The sequence below is a fragment of the Hippocampus comes genome, unplaced genomic scaffold, assembly GCF_001891065.2.
Source record: "Hippocampus comes isolate QL1 unplaced genomic scaffold, H_comes_QL1_v1.1 scaffold246, whole genome shotgun sequence".
Lineage (NCBI taxonomy): Eukaryota > Metazoa > Chordata > Actinopteri > Syngnathiformes > Syngnathidae > Hippocampus > Hippocampus comes.
Genome location: NW_017806220.1, coordinates 555,543 through 571,954, shown reverse-complemented (window position 1 = coordinate 571,954; position 16,412 = coordinate 555,543). Strand labels below are relative to the sequence as shown.

General features: G+C 46.9%; 2 protein-coding genes across 4 annotated transcripts; one reads left to right on the top strand and one right to left on the bottom strand.

Moving 5' to 3' along the window:
• Positions 1-266: 266 nt before the first annotated feature.
• sf3b2 (splicing factor 3b, subunit 2) lies at positions 267-6,428 on the bottom strand. Of its 2 annotated transcripts, none has more exons than XM_019855995.1 (21): positions 6,224-6,428; positions 5,881-5,927; positions 5,761-5,799; positions 5,458-5,673; positions 5,291-5,387; positions 5,122-5,222; positions 4,942-5,050; positions 4,758-4,852; positions 4,489-4,686; positions 3,976-4,098; positions 3,728-3,808; positions 3,431-3,658; positions 3,044-3,193; positions 2,896-2,985; positions 2,712-2,819; positions 1,703-1,810; positions 1,481-1,626; positions 1,268-1,369; positions 1,096-1,195; positions 821-1,009; positions 267-439 (listed from the first exon to the last, which is right to left on the bottom strand). In XM_019855995.1, the coding sequence occupies exons 1-21, from the start codon at positions 6,351-6,353 to the stop codon at positions 368-370; spliced, it is 2,529 nt and encodes an 842-aa protein (XP_019711554.1). In that variant the 5' UTR covers positions 6,354-6,428; the 3' UTR covers positions 267-367. The 2 variants fall into 2 exon arrangements, with proteins under 2 accessions (XP_019711554.1, XP_019711553.1); XM_019855994.1 differs by having other exon boundaries at positions 268-439; positions 5,749-5,799; positions 6,224-6,427.
• Positions 6,429-6,763: 335 nt separating this feature from the next.
• capn1 (calpain 1) lies at positions 6,764-15,878 on the top strand. 2 transcript variants are annotated; one of them, XM_019855997.1, is made up of 22 exons: positions 6,764-6,895; positions 7,538-7,895; positions 9,339-9,408; positions 9,850-9,968; positions 10,778-10,911; positions 10,989-11,157; positions 12,263-12,346; positions 12,418-12,503; positions 12,665-12,739; positions 12,830-12,990; positions 13,058-13,218; positions 13,290-13,301; positions 13,372-13,583; positions 13,661-13,700; positions 14,157-14,222; positions 14,486-14,543; positions 14,612-14,676; positions 14,794-14,862; positions 14,933-15,011; positions 15,086-15,202; positions 15,298-15,356; positions 15,422-15,878. In XM_019855997.1, exons 2-22 carry the CDS (start codon positions 7,641-7,643, stop codon positions 15,446-15,448), a joined length of 2,118 nt encoding a protein of 705 aa, XP_019711556.1. In that variant the 5' UTR covers positions 6,764-6,895; positions 7,538-7,640; the 3' UTR covers positions 15,449-15,878. The 2 variants fall into 2 exon arrangements, with proteins under 2 accessions (XP_019711556.1, XP_019711555.1); XM_019855996.1 differs by having other exon boundaries at positions 6,764-6,984.
• The last annotated feature ends 534 nt before the right edge of the window (positions 15,879-16,412 follow it).

Sequence of the window (16,412 nt, the reverse complement as noted above, 5' to 3'; positions counted from 1 at the left end):
CCACCCACAAGGAATTTGAACCACTCTCTACATTGTGAAGGTGATTAGGAGCCGATTAAAGGAGGTTAACAGATAATCCCAGCAGGGTCACCTTTCATACTAAAACATGTCAGGTGACGCCAAGTCCATCAAGTGTACACTTGTTTGCAGGCAGGCGGCCAGAGTTGAAGAAGAAACCTCACAGTGTGTGTGTTTGTACTTGATCCCCATTATGCTTATGAGTGGCCCCAGACTGAACACTGAAAAACCATCAGGAAAAACAGCATTGGTTTGATGGGATTTATTTACAAAAAAAACACACAGAGTTCTCACAATGTACGAAAAAAATCTGAAATAAAATGTCTTCTTGTGAAATAAAATGTCGTGTTTAGAACTTGAACTCTTTGTATTTCTTGGCACCGCCTCGTGTGTCCTGTGGTTGGGCCTTCCTCTTCTTTTGCTGGAGGTCACAAGGGCATTGTGAGGCATGACATAATCAGCATCATCATTAAAATAAAAGGCACAAGATAGTAGAGGGAAGAGGGATATATGCACTGTTTTACAGATAGACAGAAGAGAAATAGGCTTTGTAGGGGGACTGTATTTATAAAAAGTCTTTGTCTGCACTATAGGTATGTGAAAATGATACATATATTATGAGTACGTATGTGGGCTTGCACTTCTCAATGGATAATTTATGTTTGGTAAAGGTAAAGCGGAAGAATGACGGCAGAGTGGCATACTTATAGGGCTAATTTTTTTGTATTGCACGTTAAAAAACAAAACAACAAAAGACTCAATCTATGATCATGGTCACTGTCATGACCATGTGGGTGCATACCTTCTGTTTGGCGGCGTGCTCGGCCACCATGTCACTGAAGTCCTCCTTCTCCACCTGTGCCTGCTGCTCGCGCACATGTTCCTCGTACTTCTGAGTCATGGCCATCGGGTCCAGCTCCAACTCGTCGGGCGCCAGCGCCACCTCCACGCCGTGAGTATCACCGATGCCGGCCTTGCGCCCTGCCATGGCCTGACGGCCACAAAAGGCACACGTAAGACCTCCGGAGACAAGTGAAGAAATAAGTTGAAAGTATGCAAATGTGGTCGCTGGCTCACCGCTGACATGTCGTAGATGTGCGTGGAGGCCATCATGGCGGCGCCCACCGGGCCTGTTCGTCTCTCTGGAAGGACGGTGAACAACTGCGGCGTCTCGTTGCTGCCAGAAGAATTTCTTCGATTAAGAAAGAGAGAGCGAGAGACAGGGACACCTGATGGAAACGTCTCTCACCCGTCCATTGCCTCCTCTATCTTCTTCTTTCTCAGCTCAATGAGTTCAGGGGTCTCCATGCCGGCGGGGACGGACGAGAAGCCTCCTGGTGTGATCAGCCCGCTGGAAAAAAGTAAAACCAACAATTTGTTCCTTATCCACACTGACATCTTTGTTAAAATGAGATTTTTCGAATGTAAATGTAAGGCACAATGTCACCCCGCCGCTCCCTACCTGTCCGCTGGTGTGAAGAATCCTGTCTCATCCGGTTTCTCCTCATCGCTCTCTTCCTCCTCCTCCTCTTCTTCAGAAGACTCCTCATCAGAAGGCTCCAGCTCTCCCCACGGCGTTCGGTCTACTTCTTCCTCCTCCGCTTTGGCCTGCCCGCATCAGTCAGCACATTTGAGCGCACGACTCACAGGAGAGCCTTCGCGCTGGATGCGGCTGCCAACTCACCTGGAAGTCAGCGGAGTTGGTCCCAAACACGTCGCCGTAAAGCGGCTTGCCCATCTCGTCCACGGGGGGCTTGCCCCAGCCGCCGGCATGGTAACCGAAAGTGCAGTTCTGAAGGAAAGGAGAAGGAAGTGGAGGTCAGGTATCTGTACGTCACTAAAGCACGTCACTTTAATTTTTACTCCTACATTTTCAGACATCATACTTTTTACCTACTACTTTGTCAAAATACACTTTTTTAAAATTCCTGCAGATGACGACATAAGAGCGTAATGTTAAAGCGAGGCGAAGTCAACTGCAGTTCAAATCATGATTGACTTGAGATCTTGGGGTCTTATAAGGCAGGAAAAAAAAAAACAGTGAGAACAGTGACATGGAGGAAAGTGAACCAGGGGAAATAACAACGATCATGAAACAGATTTGAAGAAGCAAACTATTCCCTGCTATTCATAATCTCCAAAAGTGTTTGATGCTGTCAGCTACAACAATGAAGTGTGTCTTTGTGCAGGCCGAAAAAAAACCAACAGAACACCAGCCTTCAAAAATTATCGTCTGATCTAAAAAAACACCATAAAGCTGTATTTTTTTTCAGTTGTTATAATTAGCTATGGGAACGCGTTTGAAGACAAAATGTGAGCCAACATGGGCAAGTTTTTTTTACTTGCTCCAAGTATGAGCACTATAAATATATTTATATTTTCATGGCAGGATATCAAAATTGGTATTGTCTATATTTGACAGCAACAATTTATTTGTACATTTACTTTGAGTGTATGTGTGGTTTGACAGTAAACTAGGAGTGGCGGCGGTAAAAAGCTTGGAGCCTCATTTATGAAGAATCCCTCACTTAGATTATCTGCCAAACTGCTTGTTTATAAGTAACTGTGTGACGCGTGAAATCAGCCAATCAGCTCCCATCTCTAAAAACTCACAAGTCGGGTCACTCGTATCTTAAGGCACCACTGAACAGAGTGCAAATACTTTTGCCCCCTCTGGTAATGCTGCTTGATACCTCCGGAATGGGTGAGTTGAGTCCAGGGATCTTGAGGTTGGGGTATGACGGCGGGGGGCCATACCTCTGCATGGCAATCAGCCACGGGGGAGGAACCTTGTGGGAGTTCTAGGAAAGGAGACAAACAAATGCCAATGACAGGTGCTCATCATTTCCACAGTGAGCCGACGGGGCAGAGACTTACAGGGCCGACCGGCATTCCCAGCGCGATGCGCAGCTCCTCGGAAAGGTCGCCCGGCTTCTTCTCCTTCAGGCGGGTCTCAAACTCTTTACCCTGTACATACGCACAGTCAGCCATGTTGACAGGCAGCACATGGCGCCAATGTCAGTACCTCGTAGTAAAGGTCTCCGTGGATGGTCAGCTTGGGTTTGATCTGCCACTTGAAGAAGGCGTCGTGAAGTTTTTGATAGTCGATGTCAATCTTTCCCATCTTGGGACGAACTTTCTCCCTCATTTTGGTTTTCATGGTTTTGGCGTCCTCCTGCAAGACACAGTAAACGTCTGCGTGTCAATCATTCGGTTCATTTTGAGTTGGCAGAAGAAAAAAAATTACAGATGTCATTTCAGAAAACAAGTTAAATATTAGATTTGAGCCTACACTTGGATAGTGAAAACTCAAGACTTTTTCCATATTTTATTTCAGCTTCCAGCTAAACACATAAAGCACGTATGACACCCAAATTTGTAAAGCCAGCAATGGTGGTCTGGCCCAACCTACCTTCTCCTGCAGGGCCTCCCTCATTTCCTGGATGCCAGTCCTCCTGATGAATTCTGGGAGCTGGAACGGTGGCTTCTCAATTCCCCTCTTGCCCTGAAGGTACTTGCGCTTGAAGCACCAATGGCGAGGAACCGGCACTGTGTTCCGGGTGGCCTTCAGGTGCACCAGCAGCTTGGGCTCCTGTGCTGTCACGTCGTGCATCTCTACCACATCTGGGCGAGCTACCAGCTGGGGGGGCGGAGCACAGGTTGTGGTCACGGACATGCCTCCGGCTGAAGGTAAGGTGGCACGGCTTACCTGCTTGAGCTCAGCCACGGTGAGACGATTCATCCTCCTCAACTTCTTCTTGGACAGCTTGGGAACATCGGGGCGGACTTCCTGTTAAGTTTGGGGCAAAAAAAAATAAATAATAATAATAATAATTCTTGGTTTGATGTCTGAATATTTAGGGTACTATATTGTGTATCAGGAGTGATTCTGAACACAGCCAATCTTCACTGTGGAAACAAAACAATGTGCAGACATCAAAAGGACAATGGCCCAACCTCATCGCTGTCGTCGCTGTCTTTCCTCTCTAACTCAAAGCCTTTCTTCCTCAGGAAGCCGATTTCCTGCTTTTCCGCCTTTTCGGGCTCTTTCTCCTTCTCCTTCTTCAGATCGTCAGTGAGCTGTAAATCAAATGATTGTTCATTATGTTCTGTTGACGAGAGCCCGACCAGTTAATCGGTAGCCGATTTTATATATTAGCCCTTTTCAGCATAATCAGTGTGTAACAAACATAATGGCAATTAGGAGAAAGTTTGGCTAAGTTTCAGCATATGTGTGTCTGTAGAAAATCACTTCTTGATGGGGAAACTTTTTTTTTTTTTTTTTTTAAAGAAACACAACTTAGTCAATGATTATACGTTTTGACATCTGTTTTTTATCATCTGATTAATTGGTCATCAAAAATATTTTCTGCCACATATCGGAATTGGCATCATCTTTAAAAAAAACAAAAACAAAACATCCCGATTATTAAACACTTCATTGGATGCCAGACAATCACATGGACTCACCTTGAAGGCCTCAAAGATGCGCTTGAAGATGATGTAGCTGGAGTCGTATATGTCTGGCTCCTCTGTGACATACTCTATCTCCACTTCTGGCTGCTCATCTTTCTCGTTGCCTTCCTCCTTGCCCTCGCCCTGCTCCTTCTTCTCCTGAGCACGCGTGCTCTTGCTCTTCTTCTTGCGGTTCCTGCGCCGGCGGTTCTTCTGAGGGGAAGAACTCAAATTACAGCTTAGCCTAGCAAAGACACTGACCTCTTGAAAGGAAAAAGACTCACATCCTTCTTGGACATGCGGCCTTCATCGTCTCCCGCCTCCAGCGCTCCCAGCGCAGAGTTGCTGCCACCCATGTGGGCGTCGTCTTCTGCTGCTTCTGCCGGTCAAAAACACAGGACTATTTTCAACATAAACCCAGGCAAATAAAGAGCTCTTTCCATTGTTGAGCAGCTACAGGATATCAACCTGCAGGGTCCACGTGCTGCTCCTGTCGGATCTCCTTCAGTTGCAGGATCTTCTCCAGGGCCTGAGGGATCTTGGGCCCCCCAATAATGATCTCATCCCCCTGCCAGAGCTTGAATGGAACATCACACATCACATTGTGTAACATGATGCTCCTCAGTTGTTTACCATCAGGCTGCTCACCTCCCTGTTGTCCTCCCCTGGAGGCGGCGGCGGCAATCTATGTCGCTGGGCGGCCAGCATGGCGATGCCCGGCGGCAGCGCCCCATGAGGATCCAAAGCAACTGATGGACACACAGGCAGGCCATAAGGGAATGAAGCGATTCCAAGGTGAACAAGCTCACCTACATACTTTGCACTGCAGTGACGGGGGCCATCGCCCTGCCCACCGGACCGTGCTGCATGCTGACCATGTCGTGGTGACGTTCCTGCTCCAACAGCATGGCGGCCTAAGTTTCGAACAAGTTATATGGCATCACGTCGGCTCTTCAATCATATGTTTGCGTCTCCTCCTCTTACCCTGTTTTGCTGCTCCAGAAGGTCATGGTCCTCCATGACACGGGAATCATGCTCCTCCTGCTGCATCATCATGGCTGCCCTCTGCTGAGCCATCTTCAGCTGGTCATCCTGCGACAAGCCTGGAGGCGGCATGCCAGAGCCTTCCATGGACATGTGCATGGCGGGGGGCATCATGCTCATCGACGCGTGCAGCATTCCCCCCATCCCGGGAGGCATCTGGTGTGTAGGTCACATAACAGTGAATAGGCAAGACTTCGATGGAAACATTCAGAATTAAGGTGAAAAGTGTACCTGAGAGCCCACTCCATTGTCATCATGAGGTTTTCCCAACAGAATGCCGGTCTGCAGAGGGAAGAGCGTCCAAAAACACATGAGCACACATATACAATAGAGAGCAGCGGACAGAAGCCTCTCTGAGTTTACCTGGATCATGTAATTTTTCAATCTGTCAATCAACTCTTCTCTTGGACCTAGGTGGCAAATAAAGACAACATCAAATGCAGAAATGCCAAGATTAAATTTGCGAAACGATAACAAGCTCACTGTGCAATAAATAAATAAATAGGCATTGAACTAAGTCAAATTAATAGGTTGATTGTTTTTAGGAGTTTAAACATGTTCAACAGATCGTAAATAAGGACAGAAGTCATCTCGTTTTACCACTAAACGGGCTACAAGCTAGCAATCATCGTTAGCATAGCAACATTCAGCTAAACACAGGCGTCGCTACCGGACTTTCTACGGGTTTTCCACGGTCTTTTCTTACCCATTACGGGCGCGCCCAGTTCGGCCAACTTGGCCTGGAGCTGCGGGTGGCTCCAAGAATTCAAGGCCGCGATAGCACTCCCCAAATCGGACGGGTGCACATCAGCTCCCGGTGGCGCGTCGGAGGCCATGTTGAACTTTCAGCGGATGCAACAATGGCGGCGCGTGTCATGGGGAAAAGCTTCATTGTGACGCAATGCATGACGGGAATGCAAAAGGAGCACTTACCTCTGGGGAATGCAGTCCTACACAAGCAACGAGTGTACCTTTAGACTTTGCTGTACGTTTTGTAATTGTCACATATTTGTGTCGACAGTACATGTTCTTTCCTCACAGTTTTAACTGTTTTTGTATTGTATTTGAAATACATTTTCCTATTTTTTTGTCTTTGTCATACGCATCGATATTACTGTTATCATTATTCAATGATTGTGTAAGAATATACACGTATGCGTGTGTGCGGTTCAGTTAATTCTTGAAGAGGTTACAGCGGTGAGCTATCGAACTCAAAAGCAAACCCCCAAAAAAACACAACTATCCCCTCCTTGCCGCGCATGCGCACGCCATCGACCCGAACGAGCACAGCAGAGGCAGAAGGCGGAGGGGACGGAAGTATAGGGGAGAATAAAGGGGCTGAAAGGGAGGAGGAAGAAGGAAAAAGAAGAAAAATAAGGTAGGAGGGCGTTTGCTTCTGGTCTTTATTCACACACGTCCTTGTCTTCAGTGCCGCAAACTAACGAGAGGAAACGTGCACGGGCGCAGGTAACACACGTTCCAATTCTGCACTCTTTTACTTGCAAACCTTTCCTTGACTCCAAATACTTCCGCACTCCTCGCAAGTTTCCAGAACTTTTTTTTTCAACGGCACAAATGTCTCGTCGTGTTGCGTGGGTGGGGAACGTCGTCACGTGACCATGTCTGGGTGCAGCTGCTCTTTCGTGTCCCGCACAGCCGTTGACAGCCGGATGCAAGGTCACGCCCACCACCAGAAGTCAAAGTTGACCTCTGACCTTTTATCTCTGCAGCTCTGTTGACATGCTTTGTATTTGTTGACACATTATGAGTGTAATATAACACTGAATATTACAATCACTTGTGAGTGTCTGAGATGAACCAGGAAGCCTTCATTGTTTGCATAGTCATGCAGGGCGGCGGGGCCCTGATGCCGTCATGCGTAGGTACTGATAAGCTTGGGTGTTTGGCCCAGAAGCTGAGGAACTTTGCATGTAATACGGCAAATTTGTTTCTGACCCCAATAGCGACAAATCCTTGACTAGAGCATGGTCTTTAATCTCCTTCTCTTGTTTACTTACAGAGGCAGTGCAACATTCCAAAGATCCTGACAGGCGGGTTCTGACCCGTTCATGATCAACATCAGAACCTGACACACTTCATAATCACACGCACACGCGCCCAACATGGTGGAGCCTATATGTGCCACAGGTGTGGCGGTGCATCTGCGGAGTCTGAGGGACCGGGAGGAAGGGCTGGGCCAGAACGACAATGCCGTCAAGTTCCTGGGTCAAGACTATGAGAGTTTGCGGGCACAATGTCTCCGCAGCGGGAAGCTCTTTGAGGACAGCCTCTTCCCCTGCAGCGCCTCCTCTCTGGGCTTCAACGAGCTCGGACCGAGGTCAGCCAAGACATATGGTGTGCGCTGGATGAGGCCTACGGTGAGATGCAGCAAGCCGCACTGTCCCTTCAGAGTGTTCAAAGACAGTAATTGAGAATTACATTTTGGTATCCCCTCTAGTGTAATTGTTCTCAAACTTCATTCACCAAGTACCACCTAAAAAAAAATTACTGTAAAACATGTGAAGAACATACACCCGTGAATGAAAAAAAACTTTAAAAAGTTATTTATTGGATACCGGCTTTTGCTTAGTTTGAACATTAACACTGTCCCTAAATACAGGAAAAAAACTACTTAAAAATGATTTCATTCAAATGTATTGTTAAATAAAAATTGTACCTAAATGGATGTTTGAAAACAAACAGTTCTAACAGCTTAAAAGTAAGTAGATTTTATTTCAAAGTTAAATACAACAGAACTGTACTTAACAAATGTCCTGAAAAAAAGTTGAGGCCACTTTAACAATATGCGCACATTTAATTCAGTGTTTTTTAGCTGTTCGAGGAGTCACACAAACAACTTAGTTTCTGACGTGCTTCCCTCACATGTTAAGTACAACAGTAGCGTGCTCATCGTATTGCATGTTAGCATGACGTGCATGCTACGATGGAGCCGTGATTGTGCGTCCCGCGTTGCTTCCCGCACACGGCACTTTCAACACACACGTATGCGCTCAAATGTAAATGTGAAGTCAACCATGCGCACGTGTGCGATGACACAAATAGGCGCTCTCTTTTTTTAGCTGCGTTTCGACTCAGCGCACACACAAGCGCTAGCATGCAGCGCTTTCAGAAATAGATCTTATAAAATATAGAATCTGTTTATAAATATAAAATCAGCCGGCCCTCATATGTTAGCCTGATGCTAAAGTTAGCCATACAGCTAACAGAACAGTGCTTCCTCTGATATGGTGTTGGGTATTTCCTCATCCAGTAGATGGGAATTTTTGAAGTGAGACATACGTACAAGATTGTTCAATCGCACGACACCAATCATTTATCTTTCTCAGACCTTTCTCTTTGACTGAACAAACCTGTTTTGATCTTTGCAATGACAAAAAAAGTTACTGGTACTATTGACGTGGGCGACCCTTTATCTTAGCGACTTTATGATATCTCCATCAGTGAGTCCCAACCACTGTGCTATTAACTGCAACTAATGTATATCTGTTCATACATCTATATCAGCGACATATACTGTAGTGCCATCCAGAACAATTAAATGCTCTTCCACTAAGTTGTGGAAGGTTTCTCACTGTAATTAACAATCATAGCCACCTTTTTGACATTTTTGTCGGTGTGGCTCAGTAAAATTTGGGAAACACTGATTTTCCATGGCAATGAGCGAAGTCCATGTACAATAGCTGTGTGTGTGTGTGTGTGTGTGTGTGTGTGTGTGTGTGTGTGTGTGTGTGTGTGTGTGTGTGTGTGTGTGTGTGTGTGTGTGTGTGTGTGTGCGTGTGTGTGTGCGTGTGTATCTACAGGAGTTGTGCAAGCGTCCCGCTTTTATTGTGGATGGCGCGACCCGAACTGACATCTGCCAGGGAGCTCTGGGTAAGTGGGGAATGTTCGCATGTCACATTGAGAATTCAGACACAAGCTGAAAGCCCCACCCATGCTCAACGGACACATGCTGTACATACACAGCTGCATATCTCACCACTAGGGGGTGTGAAATTATAGACTATTCTCCATACAGTCTATGGAAAGACGTTTGATCATTTATTTGATGCCCATGTACAAGTTCCAGTCCGCATACACACGACTAGAATGACTCTTTCTTACTATATTAGCAAGTTGTTGTACTAGCGTACAGAAAAGCCCTACTAGTTGCACTCTATGTAGTTGCCTGCTCTTAGCGTGTACTAATTGTAGATGAATAAAATATGTAAAACTGTTTGATTTGGATGTCATGTAAGTGCTCAAATGGTTTTTCATGCTCAGCCTGGTCATGTGACATAGCGTGCGTCTGTGTGTGCGTGCCTTCGTATACAGGGGACTGCTGGCTACTGGCGGCCATCGCCTCGCTGACCTTAAATAACAACCTCCTACACCGAGTGGTCCCGCATGGACAGAGCTTTGATCGGGAATATGCTGGAATCTTCCACTTCCAGGTAATCTTTGTGTGGTAATACAGTCAGTTGTTTGTTTTTTTTCCCGCCCTACATTGGAAAAAACATTTGCAAGGACCCTAATGAAACATAACTATCATGTCTCCCTGTAAATGCCATCAGAATTATTTATTTGCCGGGATGGCGGATTTATGATCTGTTACAGTCGTAACAGAGCTTTTAATTGGCCCAAAGCTATAGTAGAGAGGAGGAGTAGAGGGTCCCTGCCCATATTTGCAATTCACAGATTTGTTACTGGCTGTTTTTGTGCTCAGGCCAAAACCCTGTCTAATATTCAAGTCGTGCTTTGATGCCATCTTATGGCACCCATGGACAAACATGAAGCAACTGTTATGCAACATGTAAAAGTCAAACGCACAACTAAACTCTTCTTAGGCAGTGATTGTTTTGCATCAGATATTTGTGGATTTTTGGAAATTAAAAAAACTGTGCTTAAATGATTAATAAGATGTGTTGCCCTGAAAAGTTAAATAAAAAATTATACATAATAAAATATTTCAAACAATCGGTTCTTAAAGATGAAATGCAAATGTATATTATTGAACTTGTAAGGGTAAATATAACTGAACTGTTCTTCGGCGGCGATTTTTTCGCATGACACTAGAGGGAGCCCACATACCACTAGAGGTACCACACTTGGAGAATCACTCGACGAGAAGATGCAAACGAGGGACAAGCACAATTGGAAATATGAAGGAGAAGGCCAAAAGAGCAATGGCACGAAAGATGGTGTTGTTTGTCATCTGTTGCCATCGTGGCAAGGGCCTCATGCAGCATCGCTGTGTTCACAGTTCTGGCAGTTTGGCGAGTGGGTGGAGGTGGTGATCGACGACCGTTTGCCCGTCAAGGACGGCAAGCTGCTCTTCGTCCACTCGGCGGAGGGCGGAGAGTTCTGGAGCGCGCTGATCGAGAAGGCCTACGCCAAGTAAGCCGAGCGCCGAGTCGCCACTCAGGTCTTTGCCGGGCGCCATCAAAGTCACATGTGGACTTTGCCTGCCCCAGGTTGAACGGCTGCTACGAGGCGCTGTCTGGTGGCAGCACGTCCGAAGGCTTCGAAGACTTCACCGGCGGCGTGACAGAAATGTTCGAGCTGAATAAGCCACCCTCCGACCTCTTCAGCATCATGGGCCGCGCCATCGAAAGGGGCTCACTGCTCGGCTGCTCCATTGACGTGAGTCAGAACATTGACATGTCGACACTGCCATCAGGGGGCGGCCCCAATACTACAATACGACAGTGTGGCTACCATATTGGATGTGGCAAATCTTTCTGTTCTCTTATGCCAGCGCATAGACTGAACTTCATTGAGTGACATCCTTCAAAATTCCCCTGGTTCACCCATTCACACGCGCTCACATTAATACGAAAAAAATGTATGTTCCTTTTAAATATTCACTCGTTACACGTTTATGCTATACTGTAAGGAAGCACTAAATTAACGTATGCACCGTATTCAAACTGTTTAATGCCGCTCCCAGTTGGTTTCCTGGCAAACATGATACAAAGATAATTGCGCATTGCTTGTTTAAAACAACATAGCTTAACCTTTAGTCGTTTATCATAATGCTAAAGGGAACACATTTTGCAAAACACATAGACAACCCATATGCAATATAACTACTCACAGTCATATATTCTTTATCTTCCGCGAGGAGCTGAGCAGTGCCGAGACATCTTAACTATACAGATTTCTATGTACAGAATATCGTTTTTTGTTATACTGCCACCATGTGGGGTGTTTTTTATAAAGTAGAATATAATTGAGTTATCCCTGATGGTGTCGTGGTGCACTTGCCCGACTTGTGCGCAGGCAGACGGTGCGGATATATGTGTGGGTGGTGGTTCGTCACTGTGTGTGCACTGAGCTGGCTGCGACCAGTTCAGGGGGTAGTCTGCCTTTCACCCAAAGTCAGCTGTGATAGGCTCCAGTCCCACCCCCCACCGCCACTCCCCCGACGCAACCCTGTATAGGATAAGTAGTGTCGAAAATATTATTGAGCCCGCTCTTGTAAACATTACACAACAGTGTTGCTTTTGTAACATCTGGCGGCGTCTTTATGCTGAGGCACTATTTTGAAGTGATTTGAGGAGTTTCATTTTGTAACTTGTGGATTTTTGCTATTTGTGGCGGGGCTCTCTCCCTCTATTCCTTCGTTGCACTAATGACTTGAGTCAACGGGCTTGAAATGAACGGTGGGCTGGAATTGAAATGCTTGACTTTAGTGGAAGGTGAGCACTTCTGACTTACTGCCCCCTTTGTTGTTTTTAAATACCAGATCAGCAGCTCCAGAGACATGGAGGCGGTCACCTTCAAAAAGCTGGTCAAGGGACACGCCTACTCAGTCACGGGCTTGGACGAGGTGCGAGAACGTCACGGTGATGGTGGTGTGTGTCTCCGTGCAGTGTGACCACGCTCCAACGTGTCTCTTAGGTGGTCTTCCGTGGAAACCCGACCAAGCTTGTCCGCATCCGGAACCCGTGGGGGGAAGTGGAGTGGACCGGCGCTTGGAGCGACAAGTGAGACACACGCTTGTTGGAAAACGTGCCTCATGTAAACATGTGAAGCCTGGCGCTCAAATGAGAGTCGGGGAAGGGGTGGGAGGGCTGATAATATAAGCGGACATTACAAAGAATTCCCTGCTTGTGGTTTCCATTCACTTGAATCTTTTTCCTTGCAGTTCTCGAGAATGGGACAATGTTGATCGTGGAATCCGTGCTAGGCTCCAAAACCGCAGCGAGGACGGCGAATTCTGGTGAGTCCGCTTCACTTTCCTTCCATAAAGCACGGTCGTTTTTTTTTTTTTCTATCCCCTCGGTTCGTCTCAACCACTCCCCTCCTGCAGGATGTCTTTCAGCGACTTCCTGCGCGAGTTCACCCGGTTGGAAATCTGCAACCTGACAGCCGACGCCCTCCAGAACAGCCAGATGAAATCCTGGAGTACATCGCTGTACCCGGGCGAGTGGAGACGAGGCAGCACAGCCGGAGGCTGCCGGAACTATCCGGGTAAGGAAAGACACGGGAAAAGTGTTTGTTTGGAGCACTGGCCTGACCTCGAACCTCTTCCATCCAGCGACCTTTTGGCTGAATCCGCAGTTCAAGTTGCTGCTGCAGCATCCCGACGCGCCTGGCATGTCGGACTGCAGCTTTCTGGTGGCGCTGATGCAGAAGGACCGCAGGAAGAAGCGGAGGGAGGGCAAAGACATGGAGACCATCGGCTTCGCCGTCTATGAGGTCGGTGTCGGCCCGCAAAGCTCTTGTTAGTACTTCCTGTTCTGTGATCTCATCAAGTCCTCTATTTCCAGGTTCCCAGTGAGGTATGAGCTTTCCAATCAGGCTTTTTTCCAACAAAACAGAACGGAGGTTGGTAACCGATTTGCGTCTCAGGCTAAAGGGCAGACGCGGGTCCACTTGAAGCAGAACTTCTTCCTGACGCACGCCTCCAGCGCCCGCTCCGAACTCTTCATCAACCTGAGGGAGGTCAGCTCGCGTCTTCGTCTACCGGCCGGCGAATATGTCATCGTGCCATCCACCTTCGAGCCTCACAAGGAGGCCGACTTCGTCCTGCGGGTTTTTTCCGAGAAGCCTGCCGATTCAGAGTGAGTGACCGGTACATCCTTGCAAACCTGGCTGCTCACGAACGTGGATTTTTATTTTTTATTTTTTTGCCTTTCAGGGAGCTGGATGATGACGTGGTAGCGGATCTTCCAAGTGAGGTGAGGAAAGCACAGTGGCGAGCTGGGTATTTGGTACCTGAGCGTTCAGTGGCGACTCAATCCCCCTCCTACTACCACCGATATCATGTTGCAATGATAGAAGCCATCAATACTGTACAAAAATGCAATATACAATCAACTGTTCCCAGCATATTATCTGGAGCAAAAATATAACAATACACCCGAGATGCAATTTGGTTAAGAAAAAAAATTGCCCCATCGCTAATTTTAATTTTTAACAGTGTGACACAGAGGCTAAAACCCGATTGGTCAAACAAAATAAGACATTAAGCCAAGAGAAACACAAAAGTAAAAAAATAGGCTTTGGGAAATCAATAATACACTCTCAAGGAACAAATATTCACATTTTTGAAAGTCTGCCATGGGCAAAGGCACCACTCGTGTGTTCCTCGTCGCGCTGCCATCTTGGCATCACGGCTGTTCTTCTCCCTGTAGAACTATTTGGACGAGAGCCAGATTGAGGCCGGCTTCAAGAGTCTCTTCCGACAGTTGGCTGGCCCTGTAAGCACATGCTCCTTTGTGCTTCTGTTTCACGTCTGAGCTTTGACGTGACAAAGGCGTTACTGTTGTCTCGTGTGTGTGTGTGTGTGTGTGTGTGTGTGTGTGTGTGCGTGTGTGTGTGTGTGTGTGTGTGTGTGTGTGTGTGTGTGTGTGTGTGTGTATGTGTGCGCGCGCGCATGTATGTGTATGTATGTATGTATGTATGTGTGTGTGTGTGTGTGTGTGTGTGTGTGTGTGTGTGCGCGTGCGCGTGCGGCGTGAAGGACATGGAGATCAGCATCAACGAGCTGCAAACCATCCTGAACCGTATCATCAGCAAGCGTAAGTACATAATCAGCGCCCCCTTCCACTCACTCGAACAGATGTAAAAATAGTTACCATGGCAACAGACAAAGACCTGAAGACAGACGGCTTCACCAAGGAGGCGTGTCGCAGCATGATCAACCTCATGGACGTATCCTTGTCGCCGTCTTTGCTGGGGACTCTCCCGTCTCCCTTTTGGTTCTGAAGTCAAATCATGTGATTCAAGTTCCCCCCCGTGCCCCCTTTGGTTTCCTCAACACCTTGGCAGACGGATGGCAGTGGGAAGCTGGGCCTGGTCGAGTTCCATGTTCTGTGGGAGAAAATAAAACGCTACCTGGTAAACTTTCGCACGCACACACAAACACAGGTCACTCTGGAATCACATGAACTCTCCTTGCCTTGAGCAGACCATATTCAGGAACTACGACCTGGATAAATCGGGAAGCATGAGCTCCTATGAGATGAGGATGGCGCTGGAGTCCGCAGGTGAGCCGCGTCGCCGTGCGCGTGCGAGATGACTAGTCACGGGCGTGCTGACCTTTGCCCCCCCCTCGCCGCAGGCTTCAAGCTGACCAATCACCTGTTCCAGCTCATCATCCTGCGATACACGGAGGAAGACATGGCCGTCGACTTTGACAATTTCGTCACATGTCTGGTCCGCTTGGAGTCCATGTTCAGTGAGTTTTATCCGTGACTCCATTCCCCTTAGTCCCCCGCCTCGCCCGTTCTCGTTGTTTCGACAGAAATGTTCATTGGCTCGTTGTTTCGACAGAAACGTTCAAGGTCATGGACACGGACACAGATGGCTTCATCTCGCTCAACTTCTCCCAGGTAACAGGAAATGTCCGAACATTTTGCTGACTTCCTCATGTGTCACCACTTCCTGTTTCTTGCAGTGGCTCTCCCTCACCATGTTCGCCTAGACGTCAGTGGAACGGCGTGTCTGGTGCCTTCTGACGCCTCGGCCTCATCACCACATTGCGTCAGGCTGGCACGTTGCTGACGACGGAGCAAGGGTGTCAAATTCCTTTTTTTGCCACATCGTAGTAATCGGCTTCCTTTTGGACTGTTACGACTGTGAAAACCATTTCGATATTTAGTCACCTCATGCATCACGGTTTCAGTTGAAAATTCCAGACGCACCGAAAATGCGTGACAAAAAAAAAAAATTTTGATCAAGCTCGTGATGCATTTTAGGTTCATCCTAAAATTTCATCCTTTTAAACCCCGATGTCCCCATTTTTACTAGAGACGTTAATATTGCTAACGGCAAACTGCATTTGGAATCACAAGACATGGAAAATTTTGGAGTCTGCAACTATTGCTCAATTTACAGTACCGTATCTTCCACACTAAAAGGCGCACTGGATTATGAGGCAAACCTTCAATGAATGGCCTATTTTGTAATTTTTTTCATACATTGGGCGCACCGCATTATAAGACGCAATCTACAATGCATCCACTAAATGGAGCTACGCTCAAGGAACTACGAACAGAACGATCAGATGTCAGTAAAACTTATTTAATAAAACAGCGACACAGTTCACTTAACCAACAGCAAGTTATCACATTGACTTGGTAAAAGTGAACTCTCTTGCCGCTGCTCTATTTCCATGTTCAACTGCGTAACCGATCGCCTTAAGTTTGAACTCTGCGTTGTCAGCGTGTCTCGAGCAAGGCGCCATTGTGGCGTCGAAATATTACCGTAATGACCATACACAAGGCGCATCGGATTTTAAGGCGCACTATGAGCTTTTAAGAAATTAAGGCTTTTAGGTGCGCCTTTTAGTGCGGAAAATACGGTACAGTATGTTAAGAAGGGATTTTGCGAAAGCACTTGTAATATATTTTAAAAGTAGAGAAAAAGGACGATTACGATATGGATTT